Here is an 18,044-nt window from a genome sequence, read left to right as displayed (position 1 = left end):
CGTGGTGAAGAAAATACTGAGGATTTTCTTCATTCGCACTAACTTAATTGCCTAAAGAACATCTGGAGGGAAGACTGGCCACTCGCGTAAAGTGTGAGTCGTGACAACTCACGTTTCTGAGAACACTTATTAGATCCTCCATCAAAACCAGGGGCAGTTGCAGCTTAACTGTAGGAAAGGTTAAAAATGGGCACAATTTTTCCAGTTCCTTTCAGAACTTCGTTGCTCACCTGAAAAATGCAACAGTGATACAGATCTGGTTCTTTTATTTTGTAAATATATGTAGCAGATGACCTTTAAGGTGCACTTTCACCTCCTGGTACTTCCCAGGAAGGGCGAACAGGCTCAGAAATGGCGAGAAACCGAAAACTGAAGGGCGAACGAAATGGGAACAGCCACAGAATTGGACAAGTATCAATATTTACTGGGCAGGAGTTAGGACAGTGTGTACTGTTACAGAAAACACATCATTTATTCCTTGAGCATTCAGCCACGGCTCACTCGAAGGACGGCTGCACGCGTCAGGGCGCGCTGCCGCTGCGCAGAACCAGCAGCTGGAGACCGCAGAGGCTCGAGTGCTCTTCTGCTGCTGCTTTCCTGAAAGGCAAGTTTAAGAGCGCTGGTTAAAAGCTTTGCCTGCAATAAAGCTGAGCTGCTAACGAACAAAATGAGACACGTCAATTTTATACACGGTATTTAGCACGTTTTCGTGCGCTTTTATGCACCGGGCAAACCCAGTGTTTTCTTTCTTTCTCCTTTTAAGAGATCTTGTACGGAGAACTGGAGTAGATGGTAGGATCAGGGGAGTGTTCTGTAAGACAGCCGGCTGCCATCGCACTTCGCTGCCCACCGAACGTCATGCTGCTGTAGAGAGCGAACAAAATGTGGAAACTGCTGCTTCGCAGAGTGAGAATCTGCCTAAGTTCCTGCTGCGAACGTGCCATCGGCTCTACGAGGAGAGAAACAGGTGTTTACTCCTTCCTGCGTGATTTATTGGATCTCTTCTCTAAATCCCCTTCTCTGGCCAGGACATCTCCATGTAAATCCCATGCTAAAATTTTATCTGCAGAAAGCATATATTGTATGTGCACTGGCTGGGTCGTGAAATATGCATAATTAAATTTCACAAAACATATGGGTTTTTATATAGGTTCAGCCACTCCACGAAATAAAATAGTAGAGTTCTGGCCAACTTCTGTCGGCCTAGAGACTTACGAGGTATTCCAGTCCAAGGAATACAGGAATCTAAGTACTCCTGTCCAAAAACATCCCGTTAAGACTATTTTATTTTAATCACAAAAAATACAGAGTCCTCTTACACCATCCAATCGCCCCTCCCTGTTACGACGAAAGTACATTTTTCCTGGGTTTTATTACCATCGTCTTGAAGACAGACATGCCAATATCTGAGCGTATTGCAAAGATCTGAAACTCACGCCGTACGTACCCGCCACGGTTTACGTTACGTACATCCATAACCTGCACCAGACTGTTAGACAACTGCATTTAAACCAGTTGTATTTTATAGGGAGCAGGTAAGACGTGACGAGTTTATTCGGAGCAGACTGCGAATCCCCGACGCTTGACTTGGGGCGCGAGATGACCGAGATGCAATATCAGCCGCTCGCGCACATATTAATTAACTTCTCTATTCGGGGATCAATCGACACCACCGTCAGTTTTATTGACTTTATAATTAGCACTACCTTACTTTTTGCTCGAATGAAGCTGGTTTACCTCACATCAAATCCATCGTTTTCCACCCGTTATTAGCTGATTTCGCCCTTCCTCCTCGCAGCCCTCTCCGGGAGGGATCCCCCCGCTGAGGGGGGTACACGCTGCCCGCGCCCCCCGCCCGCTCCCGGGGACAGCCCGGGCTCGCCCCCGCCATCCCGCAGCCTCCGCGGCCGCCCGGCACCCCGCGGCGCCGCCGGCTCTCCCCGCTGCAGCCGGGCCCGGCGGAGCGCTTCCCCGCGGAGAGCGGGCACGGCTCGCCGGAGGACACCGCTTCCCCGGCGAGGGGCGCGGCGGGGGCGAGGGGGCGCCGCGGGCTGCGCCTCACCGGCCTCCGCGCCCCGCCGGGCGTAGCCACCGAGCAGCCCCAGCCGCGCCGGGGCGAGCCCCTTCCCGCAGGCGCCTGGGTGCGGGGTGCACCGTGGAGGGAGCCTTCTCCTCACAGAGACCCCCATGGCGGGCGCTTTTTTACAGGGATCCCCATGGCGGGGGCCTTCCCCTCACAGGGACACCCATGGCGGGCGCCTTCTCCTCACAGAGACTCCCATGGCGGGCGCTTTCTCACAGGGATCCCCATGGCGGGCGCCTTCTCCTCACAGAGACTCCAATGGCGGGCGCTTTCTCACAGGGATCCCCATGGCGGGCGCCTTCTCCTCACAGAGACCCCCATGGCGGGCGCCTGCGCCTCACAGGGATCCCCATGGCGGGCGCCTGCGCCTCACAGGGATCCCCATGGCGGGCGCCTTCTCCTCACAGAGACCCCCATGGCGAGCGCCTGCGCCTCACAGGGATCCCCATGGCGGGCACCTTCCCCTCACAGAGACTCCCATGGCGGGCGCCTGCGCCTCACAGGGACCCCCATGGCGGGCACCTTCCCCTCACAGGGACCCCCACGGCGGGCGCCTGCGCCTCACAACGGTGCCTCCGCCGCAGCCGCGCCCGGGGCCGGCGCTCGCCCCTCACGGAGCCCTCGGAAGGAGCGAGGCGTCCCGGCGGGACCCCGCGCCGCCGGACATGGCGGGGGGAACGGGGCTGGCGGGCGGCTGCCGGCGGGGAGCGGGGCGCTGCGGCGGGGCTGGGCGGTCCCGGGAGCGGAGCTCGGAGCAGAACCGGGGCCGGGGCCACCCCGCCGCGGGGGGCGAGGAGGGAGGTGCGAATCTCGCACGGTGCAAATTCCCTGGAAAATATTTGGAGCCGTTGGACTTTCCTCGATTTTATTACCTGAGGGAACTTGACAGAACTTGTAAAGACACAATTGCTATGTAACTTCCACCGGTCTATTTTTCTTCAACAGAAACCCAAATCAAAACGCCGCGGTGAGTTTGGAGAAGCCGAAACTCAGGAAAAACGGACACAAAGTGGTGACGAGATGCGCAGAGCTGAGCGGTGCTTCCTCGTCCTGCCGGGCGCTATCGGTTTGTCGCGATATCTACGGAGCAGAAAGAAACGTGCGAGCTCTACAGAAGGTGTAAACACACACACAAAAAAAAAAAAAAAAAAAGAGAAAGAATATCACCGATGATTTAATATTAACAGTACCAGAGGTGACGTGAAACCGTCCGCTAAAAGGTCAATAGGTCGCAAAGTGTCTTAAATTCATTACTTGGCACTTATTGAAATTCGTGACGTCGAAAATGGATTAAAAAAGGTGAAGCAAACCTGAGTGAAACAAAATATATTGTACTGACAACAAATGTAATGAAATAACAGCATCTCTTTTTTTTCTTTTTTTTTTCTTTTTAAAATAACTTAAAATACACTAGAAAAAATATGGTCAATATAAATAATTTTGTTTTCATGGAGAACAAATAGATACAAAGCCCGTCCATACCAAAGTTCGCGTAGAAGAGCTTTCCCTCCTTCATGGCAATAAGCGTGAGGGTCTGATGGCAAACTGGGATAACAATCACCGACTGGAAGGTACCCCAGGTTAAATAGCTATACGTCTCTTCAAATAATAATAATTAAAAAAAAAAAATAATCACAAGGTTACGTGAATAGATACACCTTTATGAGATAAAATGTAAATGTTTGACAGTCAACTATCAATTCACAAGTTATAGCCAAAATAAACTTTGTTCGTGTGTATCAACATATTTTACATGTACCCAGTACCTCTTATTGGAATTTGCCGTTGTGTAAAGTGGTGGTTGGGAATTAAATATTTTTTTTTTTTAATATTTTTCTTCTTTTTTTTTTTTTTTTCCTTTTGTTTTCGCCCTCAGGACAAGAGAGACCCAGCGAAGGGAGGCACGCTCCGCTCTCCTGGTGCTTCCCGCTCCCTTTTATTTCAGAGGTGGGACAGCGAACGACCACCAAAGATTGAAGAGCAGGAAAGGCAGCGCTTGATCTCCCTCGCTCTTTCTGCTTCCCTCCAAGATTAAAAGAGAAAGCGCCCAGCCACGTTTGGTTTGGTTTGGTTGCTACTGAAGATGAGGGTGAAGTGCAAGTGAATCAAAGGACTCCATCAATGAAATACAAATACATGCAACCCGGAATGCTGCTGGAGGAAGTATCCCGGACAGTTTCCCACTAGAAATTCGCAGAGAAATCATTGTCTTTTTTTTTAATTTTTTTTGGTCTTTTTTTTTTTTTTTTCCTTCGTCGTCGTCTTTCTCTCTTCTTTTTGTCGCTATTCCAGACGTGGCTGTTAAACTCAAGTATCTGATGCAACGTGAAAGGAGGCCCGCCTCTCTTATCAAATTTCTTGTATTAAAGTGAACTTCGCAGAAAAAGGTCAGTTTCAAAACCTGTGAACTTCCCAGCTGCGCGTCTAGTTCCTCTAATTCTTTAAATAAGTATATATCTCCCGTCAGTTTCTCCTCTCCCTCGTCTTTTTTTGCCTTTTTTTTTCTTTTTTCCCCTTTTCTCTTTTTTTTTTAAAAAAAAAAAAGAAAAAGCGAGCGCGGCCGGTCACAGCCCCAGGGCGGCGGCGTGTTTCTTGGCCTTCAGGCGGAGGTCGGCGATGCTGGAGTTCTTGCTGGTGGTCTTGGCGGCGGCGGCGGCGGCCACCACGGAGGCGGCGGAGGCGGACTCGGCCAGGGTGGCCAGCGGCAGCCCGAAGGGGGGTGCGGGGAACATCATGTAGGGTGCGTGGGCCAAGTGCGGGTGGAGGTGGTGGTGCGCGTGGGCCACGGCGCTGTCGAGCTGCAGCTGCGCCTGCACCTGGGGCGAGAAGGGCGGTGCGTGACGGCGGCCCGCGGGCACACGCGTGGGGGTCCGGGCCCCCCCCCACACCACCACCACCACCCCACCCCGCATGCCCACTTGCCTGCTGGAAGGGCATCCGCAGCGCGCCCACGTTCACGTACGGGGCCACCCGGCAGGCTTCGAACTGGCTGGCGGCGCCGATCAGCACCCCTGCGGGAGGCAGCGGCGGGGGTCAGCGCGGCCGGCACCTTCCCACACCCCCATTCCCCACTCCACGCGTGTCCGCGGCACTCCGCAACATCCCCCCCCACCGCTTCCACCAGTACCTTTGTGGAGTTGGTTTTCTTGTTTTCGGCATTTGGCTCTTCGGTTCTGGAACCAGACCTGCGGGGAGAGGATGGGGAGGGGAGAGACACGCACACAGGCGGGTGTCACGGCCGCGCTGCTGCCGCCGCGGGGGAGAGGAGAAGCGTAAAAAAATAAAATAAAATAAAAATAAACCCACCGAGAATAAAAAACCCGACAGACAAAGAAAAGCGGCTGCGGCGCGGGCTGGGCTCCCTCCTCCCGGGCAGCCCCCTCTCATGAGCGCCGAAACGCAAAGGGCGAGGGGATCGGGGGGAAAGAGTCAAAATATACAGAAAATCGACGTTCGCAGGGTGCTGGTCCCAGAGAAACGACTTTCTGAGCCCCGCTTTCGCCTTCCCTCATCGGGGTCCCAAAAGACTTAAATCGCCCCCTGATTTCTAATACTGATTGGCGATAATGGGTTTTGATGTTTGCACCGTCAGGCCTGAGAAGACCGTGCTCATTAATAAATAAATTAATTAGCTTTATCCTCAAGAAAAACTAAACACCAGAGTTTAATGACTTTTTTTTTTTTGGGGGGGGGAGGGGGGAAGAAGAAGTAATTACTGTCATAAAAGCTCCTCTACAAAGAAGTTTAGCATTTCTCTGTTCCTCTGTGCAGCGAAGTGTAGCACAGAAGCGGAATAATTGTCTCATTATCATGATAATCTAATTTGCTTCCCCAGAAAAAGCTGCGCGGTAGACAAGAACATACTTTTTAATACTGGAAACGGAATTGTTGAAATAAATTTCGAGAATAAAGTTCTGCTCGCCTAGAGAGAAGAGGGGAGGGAGAACGTGTCTTAAAACATTCCCGTTTAAAGGCAGCCCTCTGCTCCGCATCCCAGCAGCCACATCGACCGAACAATCCTTTCCCAACGGCCGGGAAAAAAAAAATAAAATAAATCCTTTTTTTGAGGTCTTACTTGAAGAGACGAATATAAACGCGAATTCCTCCCGCCCTGTCATTTACTTCAGCCGAGCAAAATCTGCCCAACAGCCGCATTCGCCCTCAGCCTCCCGCGGAAACGCGCATTCCGTAATTTACAAATCAGCGCAGATGCGAGGCGAAATATTAGTGCAAAGCGTTTTTCCGGAACGATTTAAAGGCAACGGGTTTAATCTATGTAAATCTCTACACGTTATTATGCACCCTGCGATTTGGCATAAAAGGGAGCGCGGATTACGCGCCGCCGGCCGCGCTCTTTGTGGAGCGCGCAGCCAGCAGAAGGAAGCACCTCCCTTTGCCATTTTTCATAGCCAAGTTGAAGCCCTGCAACTTTGTTTGCGTCGGTTTTGTTAAGATTTGCTGGGCGGAAAAACAAGGAAGAGGGAAACGAAGAAATTTTTTTTTTTTTTTTTTGTGATGACGGAAGCTGCTTATTCTGAGTTTTTCGGTTCGACGTGACCGCTCTGTTTCTGTCCTTTCCCCTCCGACTCGATGCAGGGAAACCCCACAAGGACTGTGCACGTAGTTGGGTGCAGATGGTGGCCTAGGAGCACAAAGATTGAGGGGGAGTATCTGTTACAGCAGTACTTTGGAACAGCTGCAGATGTTCGGGGCCTAAAACTACTCCATGTGTTCAAAGAAATAATGACCATCATTTTCTCTTCTTTTATTATCAGAACGGAAACACACCGGAGCAGCTACATTTGTTCTCGTTTGAGGAGTTCCCTTCCTCCCCAGCCGGGCAGAGCCCGGAGCCTTCCTCACTCTTCCTCTCATCGCGATGAAACTCGCAGAAACGAGCCCAGAAACCGATTTGGAAAAACTTTGGGAGGGCAGCCCGAGGTTAAACGCGCAGGTTAAATCAAAGGAAGCTGCGGCTTCTCGGTACGGCAGAAAGCCTAAAATAGCCTGGTTTTATTCCAGACTTTTGTATTTCAGAAATCCGAACAAAGCCGGTCTGTGCACTCAGTTTTCGTGCCGCTCCCCTCAAGATTTGAGAGCTATGACGAGAAACGGACCGTAAATTTTTTTTTTTTTTTTTGCACTTAGCAGTTTCTAATTTAGTTTATGGTCACTACATCTGTAAAGTTAATTGGTACGTCCGCCCGGTAAGCCCAGCGCCAGGAGCAGCGCGGAGAGGGACCGCAGCCCACGCCAACAAAAAATTGTAGCTCTTGCCGAGGCAGAGATGAAACAAACGCAGAGATAAAAATATAAAAATAAATAAAACGCGGCAGAGCGAGGGCCAGGGGACTCGCGAGGAGTTCAAACCCCAAAATACCCCGCCAGGTGATTCTACAGACCTAGCTGGGTGCAACCCGGCGCGGGGAGCCCCTCTCCTCTCTCGGACACGGGGGCCCGGGGCCAGGGCACGGCCGGGTGGTGCTGAGAGGCCCCTTCCACCGAGCATCCGCACCCACGCAGGCACCCCCGCACCCGGGCACGGCTTGGCTACCTGCACCCTGGCCTCGGACAGCCCCAGCCGCTGGCTCAGCTCCTCCCGCATGAAGGCGTCCGGGTAGTGGGTCTCATCGAAAAGCCTTTCCAGCTCGTTCAGCTGCTCCAGGGTGAAATTCGTCCGGCTCCTCCTCTGCTTGATTTTCGTCTGCCCTTCGTCTTCCATCGCTTTCGCATCCTCCTTGCGGTCCTTCAGCTCCGGGGACACTGGGCACGACACAGGCAGTCAGACAGGCGGGGCGGCCGGGACGGGGGACCGCGGGGCCGGCCGGGGGTGCGGGGGGGGGGCAGGCGGCAAGGACGCCGGAGCTCATCCATCCCCCGGCCCGCCGCTCCCGGGGAAACCGGGCAGCCGGGAGCGGGGCCTGTGTGCCAGGGCCCCGCTAGGCCCGCCTCGGCCGCTGCCTTTCCGGGCCCCGCCGCTCGGCTCCGGTAACCGCTGGCGGCCGGGAGCGGGGCCCGGCGGGCTGCCTCCCGCGCCCCGGCCGCCGCCCGGAGGGACCGCACCGAGCCCACCGCGACGGCCCCCGGGAGGTCCCCAGCCCCGCTGCCCGCCCTGGGGAAGCGCAGCAACAGGTCGCCGGTGCGCTCCGCCGACCACCGCGCCCGCTCCGCGCCCGAGTCCGCCGTCTCCTGGGAATTTTTGTTTTCGTTGTTTAATTTTCTGCCAGAGACGAGCCCTAGACCGGAGCGCGGGGGTCCCTGCGCGGACCCCCGCGGGACCTGCGCGCCGCGGGGCTGACCGCCCGGCCCTGCCCCGGCTGCCGGCTCCCCCCGCGCCGCGCTCCTTAGCGCGGATCGGTTAATTAGCCCTTGCCGGGGATGCTCCCGGCCGCGCTGCGCTCCGCCGGGAACGCCTGTCCGAACAAAAGGGCGGCAGCGATCCGCGGGTCCCCGCGCAGCGAGGGGAACGGGCCCTGCCCCGCCGGCGCGGCCCGGCTGCCTTCCCGCATCCGCCGAGAGCGGCAGGCGGCCCCGCTACGGGCACCGCGGCCATCGCCCCGGCGCGGAAAACGGGCGGAATAACCGCGGGGCATTTCTAAAGAAAGCCGCCTGGCAGGGCCGGGGCGCGGAGCCGGGGATGAGCGGCGGCAGCGCGGCCCGGCCCCGCGCGCGTCCGCGGCCGCGCAGCCCGTACCGCCGAGACCCGCGGGAGAACGAACGGGCCCGCGGGTCCGGGCTTTCGTTGGCAGCGCGGCTTCCCGTGGGATGCTAAACGGGAACAGATCGTGTTATGAGCAAGTTAAATGCTTGTTTAAATATTTTAATATAAACTTCGGAGCTGGCCGCATATTTCCCCTAATTGGGAAAAGATGGAAAGCCGCTCATTAACGCCCATCGCAGCCTTCCTCCCCACGGTCGCTGCCGCTCCCGAGCCCCTTCCACCCGCCGTCCGTCTCGCCCGGTGCGCGGCCATCGCCCGCTCCCGCCTCCGTTCCGCGCGTGCCGACCCCGACGGGGGGAAAGGGGAAGGAAAGAAGAGGGGAGCCCCCGGTGCCGCCGTTACCGTCGCTGAGCTTGGGGGTGGCCGCCTCGGCGGCTCTCTCGGCGGCGGCGGCGTCGGGCTCCCGCGGCGGGGACCGCCCGCCGCCCGCCCGCGCCGCGGGGCTGCCCGCCTCGTCGCGGCCCGGTTCCGCCGCGGTTCCGCCGGTCTCCCGCGGTCCGCCGCCGCGCAGGGGCCCGCTCTCCAGCACCTCGCGGTAGGTGATGAGCTCCTTCTTCTCCTTCGCTTTGGGGTCAAACGACTTGGAGACAAACGCTGTCAGCTCCTCCATGGCCGCGGCTCAGGGGCGCGCTGCCCCGGTTCCCCGGGCGGGCATCCACGGGGCGGGGTGGCGGCGCCCCGGGCCGTGCCGTACCGTGCCGAGCAGAGCCGAGCCCAGCCGTGCCGCCCGACGTGCAGGGCTCTCGGGGTCTGATAGCGACGTCGCGATTGAAGTGGCACTATTTATACTTTGCAAAGCCTGCCCCTTGTTCCCGGCGAATTACCTCCCCTCGGAGCTCTGAATGGACCCCCTTCTCCGCCGCCCGGCCGCGCCGCGCCGCCCGCCGCGGGGCACTGCGGCCAGGGTGCCGCCAGCCCGCCCGCCCGCCGCGTGCTGCACCCTAATTAATTTAATTAGGCGCGGGCCCGTGCGCGAGGTCCCGGGCGAGCGCGGCGCGGGAGAGGGGCCGGAGCTGCGGGGGAGTGGCCAAGGCGGGAGGCGGCGGGGGGGGGGGGGGGGTGTGGGGGTGTGGGGGTGGCGCGCAGGCTCCGCGCCCGCGCACCGCCCCGCGAGGCTCGGAGCGGCCCCGGTGGGGTGCGGAGAGGGGGTGCGGGGCCGCCCCCGCGCAGCCCTGCGGGGCAGAGGCGGGGGGCGCTGCCCCGGCGGGAGCCTGCCCGGTACGCGGCGCCGGGCAGCGCCCTGGAACCGCGGAACCGGCCCCGGGCGAGCGGCGGGAGAGGCGGAAAAGTTCCTCCGTGGACGCCCAAATCCACCGAATAAATTTCCGGCTAATTGGCAGTGACAAATACAGCCGTATCATTAACGTTTTCTCATACGGCGAATCGAGGCATCAGATTAGAGCGAATTACGCTATTTATTGCTAATATTGTTTTTCCTTTGTTGCTTAAATCCCATTAAGAGAGCACTTTTGTTGACAGAAGTCTTCTCTTTTACACCTTTGCTAGAATTCTAATAAATTATTCAAAATTGTTTAACTCTCGCTTATGTATTGATTTTTCATTTGACCTTTGGAAAGATGACTTTACATAAAAGAGCGTTTATTTACTCGAGCAGGTACGGTATCGAGGATGGAATTAGCGTTTCTTCAGATCTAATTACACGCGCCTCAGCCGCGATAGGCAACGATTTACTGTTACTCCGTTTCAGGCGGCAGAGCGGGTCCCGCCGCCGGTGAACCGGTCCCGCCCGTCCCCGCTCCGTCCCGGGTGGCATTTTCGATACGCGGGAATCGGACCCCGGAGTCCCGACGGGAACAGACCGGCCCCGTGCTGCCGACCGGGAAGACGATGGTCAGCGGCTCCTCCATCCTCACGTTTCGTTTATCCTCACGCAGCACTTCGCAATTCCCGTGACGCGGAGCGCGTGCTCGGAAACTCGCGTTAAACTAGCCAAATTTCGTCAAAAGACAGAATTGAGTGTAGGGATTAAATCGTTTCGTTGCGTTTCTCGCCGTTGCCCGGCGGAGGCTGAGCTCGGCCCGGCGCGGCGGGTCGTGGCCCAGGACGTGCTCATCCCGCGGCCGGGGTTCTCCCTTCCCCGGGGCACAGCCCGGCCCCGGTGCGGTGCCCGCACCGCGGGGGGAGCGCTGCCCCTTCGGTCACGGGGGGGGTTGTCAGTGCCAGGAAACACCGACCCTCGTTAATCACTTCGAGCTGAAACGAGAGACCCTCCGCACCGCTGTCCCCGCTCCGCTCCCCGCCGCGGAGCCCGTCACCCGCGGGGGAGGCGGACCGCAGCGCGCCGCGGCGGCGTGCCGGTAAGTCGTGGCGGCTGTCACCTCGCCACACCCGGTGCGGACAGCGCCCCGTGGGCTGCCGCAGCCGCCCGTGGGCAGCGGGGACCCCGACCCGGGCACTGGCCGCTGCCCGTCACACCCGCGGTGCGTGGGGGGTTCGCCCCGCCGGTGCGGCGAGCGCGCCGCATCGATGGCTCGGCGCTCGGCGGCGCTGCCTGGCCGCCTGGATGAGCTCGGCGGTGGCTTGGTGCTGCCTGCCAGCCGCCCAGGAAGGCGCTGAGCTCAAACCGGCAGCCGCAGCGCGGCCCCGGCATCGCTCCCGCGGCCCGGCCCGGTCGGGCCCGGCCGCTCCGCCGCTCAGGTACCGCGCGGAGCCCCGGCAGCGAGCCCGCCGCCGGCAGGGACACGGCGGAGCGCTGCGGGCCGCCGCCGCGGGGGCCGGGCGCGCCCTGCGGCCTGCTGCTGTGGCTCTCGCTGCCCGGGCCTCGGGGGGTGGCGGGGTGGAGCCGGGCCGGGACTGCCCGGTGTTGCCGTGACGACGCCGGGGCACCCCCGGGGGCGTGCCTGGCCGCCTCCTGCCGCGGCGGGGCTACGGGGCTCGGCCGCCGCGTCCTGCGGCTCCGGGCGTGGAAGCGCTGCGGGTCGTTTCTCCCCCCCTCTCCCCGGGCCTCCCGCCGCGGCTGCGGGGTCTCTGCCGGTGAAGGGCTCGGTTTCCCGGCGGTCTGGCGCTGCTGTGCGCTCCGGGGCGCGGGGGGGTGAGGAGGGTGGGGGGTGTGTGTGTGATAACCGCGGCCGTGAGCGCGTCCATGTCTGCAGGGAGTAGTGTGGTGCGTGTGTGCGGGGCGGGGGAGCCCGCAACGCGTGTGTGCGGGGCAGGGGAACCCATAACGTGCGTGTGCGGGGCAGGGGAGCCCGTAAGGTGCGTGTGGGGAAGAGCAGGAGCAGCGCGGCCGAAGAGGAGCTGCCGGCTGACGAGCAGAGCCAGCCCGGAGTCCGTTTCTCTGAGCTTTCCCAGTGGAAACTAGTACGGAGAACTGGGAATTGCGCTCTTCCCAGTCTTTTGCAAGTCTCTTTCCTCTTGCTGTGTAGTAGCAGCGCCGAGGTGATGGGAGTGAGCGTGTAGTAGGGGAGTGTAGTATCTAGTATCTATCTGTCCTAGGGAGCGCGCAGTATCTGTGATGGATGGTGCTGTCCCCGGCACCTGCCCTTGGAATCCACGTTACGTTTCAGTTCCTAGGATGAAAAAAGGAAATTATTTGCCTGGAATCTCACTTTTCCGGCTCTGTCCGTGGAAGCAGGAGTAAGGAAGATGTGCCATTGCGTTTTCCCTGCATCTTGTTTCTAGCAGCCGTTGTTCTGGCTGTTTTAATTTTATGTTTCAGCTAAATGCAATTCTGGGTGCTGCTTTTTTCAAGTATGAATGAAACTTTTTTTTTTTTAACTTTTTATCTGTTCTAATGATCTGGGACAAATTTTAAGCACGTTATTTTTAGTGATTTAGCATATCTTATGCCCCATGAGTGAGGAAGGTGTTTAGAACTTGATTTGAAAGAAATACCAAAAGCAGTATGATAAAGCTCAGATAAACTTAGTTGATCTGTAAGTCTATTCTGGAAGTTGGTTACTTGGAAGAAATGCTGATGAATTAATGCCCGTGGTGGATGTACTTGGGTTGACCTGAAATAGGGATGCTTGTAGTAGCCTTCAAGTATGGAAAATGTAGTAGTTATGTGGTGGAAGTTCAGTTTGTGGAATCAAGAATTATTGGTCAAGAGGTGGCCTGTGGAGGTGGTCTCGTAGTAGTTGAGTGTTATACTGGGGTTTGAGGCCTTGTTTCTGCACTTTGCCGTTGGTGTCCTGGATGACCGTAGGCATGTGATGTAGAATCATAGACTGGTTTGGGTTGGAAGGGACCTCAAAGATCATCTAGTTCCAACTCCCCTGCTATGGGCAGGGACACCCTCCACTACACCAGGTTGCTCAAAGCCTCATCCAACCTGGCCTTGAACACTTCCAGGGATGGGGCATCTACAACTTCTCTGGGCAACCTGTTCCAGTGCCTCACCACCCTAAGAGGGAAGAATTTCTTCCTTATCTCTCATCTAAGTCTCCCCTCTTTCAGTTTAAAGCCATTAACTTTTCTCACACTTAGAAATCTAAAGATTTGAAGCTGAAGTAAGGAATACTGTTACTGTACATAAATTGTTCGTTTGTGATTTCAAATTGAGGCAAACTTTCTTCAAGTTCAAAATTAATGATTTTGAATACTGCTGATGTAATTGTCCAAGAGGACATCTTTTATGTAACTGGAAAACAGTGTTCTGGTGTGTTTGGTGTCTTCTTGTTCTCATGGGAGAGATTGTAAAAAAGCAACAGAATTCATGTGATTCTTTGATCTCTAGACTTTCTTCTGAGGTAACTGGTTGTGATAACTGTCTTGGTAGATGCAATTCAGGTGTTTTCCTGTAGCGATCTGGAAACTTGGCTAAGGGAAAGAAGCACCACTGGAAAAGTATATAAAATCCGCAACAACAATTCAGGTTGCTGCCCTCAGAACAGCCATCTTATTGTCTTTTCTAGTCACATCTCTTCCGCTACTGAGATCAGTTTTTCTGAATTGTAGAACAGGGACAGTTTCCACTTAACTACCAGCTTGGTGGAGGTAGGTACAAAGACAGTCTTTGGTCTCTACACATCCAGAAATTGTCGGAGAGGAACTTCTACCCTCTGCCTGTTTGTGGTTTCCCTTTTTTGGGGAGCAGCATTGCTGTTAGTAGCACTGTGACTCCTACTTACTAGCTAGTGAGCGTGTTTGGTGAGGACACAAGAAGGACATGGAGCTGCTGGAGTTTGTCCGGAGGAGGCCGTGAAGGTGCCCCGAGGGCTGGAGCACCTCTGCTATGGAGACAGGCTGAGAGAGTTGGGGCTGTTCAGCCTGGAGAAGAGAAGGCTCCAGGGTGATCTTATTGCAGCCTTCCAGTGCCTAAAGGGGGCCTACAGGAAAGCTGGAGAGGGACTTTTTCCAAGGGCGTGTAGTGACAGGACAAGGGACAATGGATTTAAACTGAAAGAGGGGAGATTTTGATTGGAAATAAGGAAGAAATTCTTCCCTCTGAGGGTGGTGAGGCACTGGAACAGGTTGCCCAGAGAAGTTGTGGCTGCCCCATCACTGGAAGCGTTCAAGGCCAGGTTGGATGGGGCTTTAAGCAACCTGGTGTAGTGGAAGGTGTCCCTGCCCATGGCAGGGGGGTTGGAACGAGATGATCTTTGAGGTCCCTTCCAACCCAAACCATTCTATGATTCTATAAATTGTTTGGATTTGATGCTGAACAAACATGGAGGTTATTTTGTCTTCATCCCTTGTGGCTGATTATGGTAACTAAAGATTGCATTGTTTAATTGGATGCTGTGCTCAAGGTGCCATCGTCTGCAGTGGTGTTTACTGGGTACTGATTAAAACCAACAAAACTATTATTTCCTTATAATCTACAGAAAATAGAGTAATAATTCGAAACTCATGTTTGAAAATACGTATTGCACACTTGAAATAATTCTAGCATCTATGAAACAAGATTGAGCAACGTCAGATTGATGAGTGTATGCTTCTCACTACCTTTCAAGTACACCTTACTCTCTTTGAGTAGGTTTTTCTGGAGAAGTCTGTCTGTTTCCTGTGTCATCTGTTTTCTTTATGTTTTTAAATGCAGGGTGGGAGGTTACTTAGCTGTTTGCAGGTGAGCTCCATAGCACTGTTTATAACTTTGCCAGACACAAGTAGTTGGCTTGAAATTTTTGATGTTGGTGTTTCTCTTGGCAAAAGGCGTGTATGAGAGTGTGCACTTTGTTTTCATTTCAAATGAAGTGTTGCAGCGTCAGTTTTCAGAAACAAGACTTGAACAAAAATTAACTATTAAAAAATCAAAGGCCTGGAGGCATATCTTTGAGATACTCCAACGTGCCTGTGCTCTGGAACGGGGACTTAACATTTATCAGGTCCAGCTGTTAGTCATCCTATTGGAAAGCTGTTCAACTTCAGACAAATTGCAAGCCTTCAGAGTGTTGAAGTTCAGACATTCACTAGAGCCTTCAAAAATACTTAAGTAGCTGATGAATTCAATGGTGTTATGTTCCAGCTCAGGCTTCAGCATGAGTTTCCGTGTCGGTGCTGTGGGTCCTCAGATCTTGAGATGGCATCTTCTGACTTCTCAGTGTTCCTTTGCTGTTTGACTGGACTAGTTCGATCTGATTTCAGAAGCGGGTGAGGGAATATGTTGAGAGTGGATGAGAACCACGCAGGGGGAAGGTTGGGGCTGAGTGATGGCAAAGCATGAGCCTTGCTGGTGTGATGGTCAGGAGACTGTCTCCACATGAATGTCTGGGATGGAACCCAGGTTCTATGTTCGTGTGAAACTGTTCGTTTGCTGTTGGTGCTTGTTGATGTGCCTTTCCTTCCTCCTCTTCTCCTCTTAGTATCTCTCCATAGTCAGGATAAAAGCCTCTTGTGTCTCGCCAGACGTTGAGAGCCGTATCTTCCGCAGTGCCAACAAATAAAGAGAGTTTGGCAGAAGCGTATCTCCTTCTGCAAATACAGATGGCTTAACGCTTCTGCCTAAGAAGTGAGAGTAAGGAGCCTTGAAAATAGGATTTCCCCGCAGATGTAAGGGTGAAGTCTCTTACATCACTCTGTTAAGTCCATTGTACAAGTCTTTGTGGTGGATCTACAGACTTCATACGGAAGCAGACAGGTGGGAAAACACCATGAGATTCAGCATATGATGCCATGTAATGAGTCTTAATTTTTTTCTGTTTGCCTTTTCTTCCCCCTCTCATTATTGTGCTAATTAAGGTTCCCTGCGTGATCTTAGTTCTTCTCTGCAATCTGTAGGTGCTATTATACAGTTATGTTTTTGGAAATGGTATAGGGACCACTGCTGTCTCACCAGTACAACTCTTCTGTCCATCAGGCTTCAGCTGGTGTGATCAACCAGTGCTGGCAATCCCTTTTCCCAGGTCTGTTCAGGAGTACGGAGGGAGTAGGCAGTAGTCAGGGAGAATGCTAACTTCTTACAGGTCTTGATAATTGACTGCTCTCAAGTGCTATATTTGAGAGGTGTCTTTGCAGGAGAATGTGTGTCAGGTACAGAAGGGATGATCTGAAGACCCCAATGAAAGATAGTGCCTGTCAAAGTTGTCTGTTGCCTGTGTACTTCCAAGATATTCCCGTAGGAGACAGCTACAAGGACTTGACTGCACAAATTGTTGCAGGATCAACAGTCTGCTTCTGCTTCTGGCAACGTCTCCTCCCGTGGAAGCTCTAGAACGTTCAGGGCATCAGTCATCCGTGTGACTTTGTCCTGTGGCTCATCCATGGTAAACCCAGTGCTTCTGCAGCTCCTGAGGCTCTCCAGTACGTGCACATGTGGTGAAGGGCTTGTCCTGTAATAGAGAAGGGCCATGCATGTAGGTCATCTTTGGTCCTGAAGACACAAAATTGAGATTTACATCATATGTTTCATTAGTTTTGTGTGCTGCTTAATCCAGTTCTATGTCCAAACGGGGAAGAAAGCTGATGGCAGAAAAAGGAAGTTAAACAACAGAGGAGATGTATGTTGAAGTGCAGTGTTCTGGCTCGTAACGATATCCACATCAAGTGGCGAGTATCTTGGCAGAAATGTCTTTTGTGCTCTGTTTCTCTTTCATTAATCTTGCTGTCGCGAGCTGTGGTCTCTGAGCTTTTAACTTAAAATCTGTGTGTTGTAGTTTCATCTTTCTGAGCAGTTCTGCTTATTTTGAGATGCAGCTTCGTATTCATTGGAAGACTCTTCTATCAGTATATATTTGAAGAGCTTTATTTTACTGTTGAATAACTGTTAGTACCTTGGAGCTCTGTAAATCTTCTGCTATGAGGGGAAGAAAATAAAATGACTGCACAAGATGGTGTGTTGATATAAATTGGCGTTCCTCTCCAGCATTGTAAATTGAAGTCATAGTTCCTTAAATGAGATAAAATGGTCTATAAAGTACTGCCTCTGTCTTTTTCAAAATCTGCGTGGAATAAATTTAGTAAGATGGTAGAAATATCTTCATTTAAAAAAGAAATTCTCTTCTAGCAGTTCATCCTCCAAAAATTCTGCTGTGCTTGGAGATTTGCTGGTTTAAGTTGAATATTTCAAAAATGCTTTTCTAGAATAGTTTGGGTTGGAAGGGACCTCAAAGATCACCCAGTTCCAACTCCCCTGCCATGGGCAGGGACACCCTCCACTGCACCAGGTTGCCCAAAGCCTCATCCAACCTGGCCTTGAACACTGCCAGGGATGGGGCAGCCACAACTTCTCTGGGCAACCTGTTCCAGTGCCTCACCACCCTCTGAGTGAATAATTTCTTCCTTATATCCAATCTAAATCTCCCCTCTTTCAGTTTAAAGCCATTGTCCCTTGTCCTGTCACTCCATGCCCTTGCAAAAAGTCCCTCTCCAACTCTCCTGTAGCCCCTTTAGACTGTTAGCTGAAGGACCAATTGTGAAGTGCTGAGAACAGAAACTGTGAGAGGTGAGGTACGGATACAGAGGGATTTCCTGCAGCAAAGCTGAGTGATGGCCAATTTATAGGCACTCCTGGCTGCAGGAGTGGGACTGCCAGCTCCGGGTTGTGTGCCGAAGAGCCGTCTGCAATCCACAGGGATCTGCCTACGTAGGAATGAGTTTACATAGCTGCTGTTTTGATTGTGGCATAAATGAACTCCAGTGAGCATCAAAGAAGATCTGGGTACTTAAGGGACTGTCTTGTATTTTGCATTAAACAACTGTTGGGTAAAATACAGAATCTCTCCTTGAAGCAGACGCCGGGTCTAGAAGTTGGCCCTTTCCAGGAGGATGTTCCTTTGGCTCCTGACTTGTGCTTGCCGTAGCTTCCTCGCCCTGGCTCCGGGGTCCTGGCAGTCCTTC

The 18,044-nt window shown here is 54.1% G+C and overlaps 2 protein-coding genes across 3 annotated transcripts in view; one reads left to right on the top strand and one right to left on the bottom strand.

Annotated features, from left to right (window-relative positions):
* Positions 1-4,647: 4,647 nt before the first annotated feature.
* Positions 4,648-9,414, bottom strand: SHOX2 (SHOX homeobox 2). 2 transcript variants are annotated; one of them, XM_086618459.1, is made up of 5 exons: positions 9,147-9,414; positions 7,638-7,846; positions 5,211-5,268; positions 4,992-5,094; positions 4,648-4,924 (listed from the first exon to the last, which is right to left on the bottom strand). In XM_086618459.1, exons 1-5 carry the CDS (start codon positions 9,412-9,414, stop codon positions 4,648-4,650), a joined length of 915 nt encoding a protein of 304 aa, XP_086474585.1. The 2 variants fall into 2 exon arrangements, with proteins under 2 accessions (XP_086474585.1, XP_086474586.1); XM_086618460.1 differs by having other exon boundaries at positions 4,648-4,899; positions 5,006-5,094.
* Positions 9,415-11,328: 1,914 nt separating this feature from the next.
* The window catches only part of RSRC1 (arginine and serine rich coiled-coil 1), a 174,561-nt gene continuing 167,845 nt past the window's right edge, over positions 11,329-18,044 (top strand). Inside the window, exon 1 of the mRNA XM_086618401.1 lies at positions 11,329-11,462. Within this exon, the coding sequence (XP_086474527.1) occupies positions 11,329-11,462 (134 nt within the window). The remainder of the gene's footprint in view (positions 11,463-18,044) is intronic.

This window comes from Tauraco erythrolophus, chromosome 11, assembly GCF_009769465.1.
Source record: "Tauraco erythrolophus isolate bTauEry1 chromosome 11, bTauEry1.pri, whole genome shotgun sequence".
Classification (NCBI taxonomy): domain Eukaryota; kingdom Metazoa; phylum Chordata; class Aves; order Musophagiformes; family Musophagidae; genus Tauraco; species Tauraco erythrolophus.
This window is presented reverse-complemented; position numbering and strand designations above follow the sequence as displayed.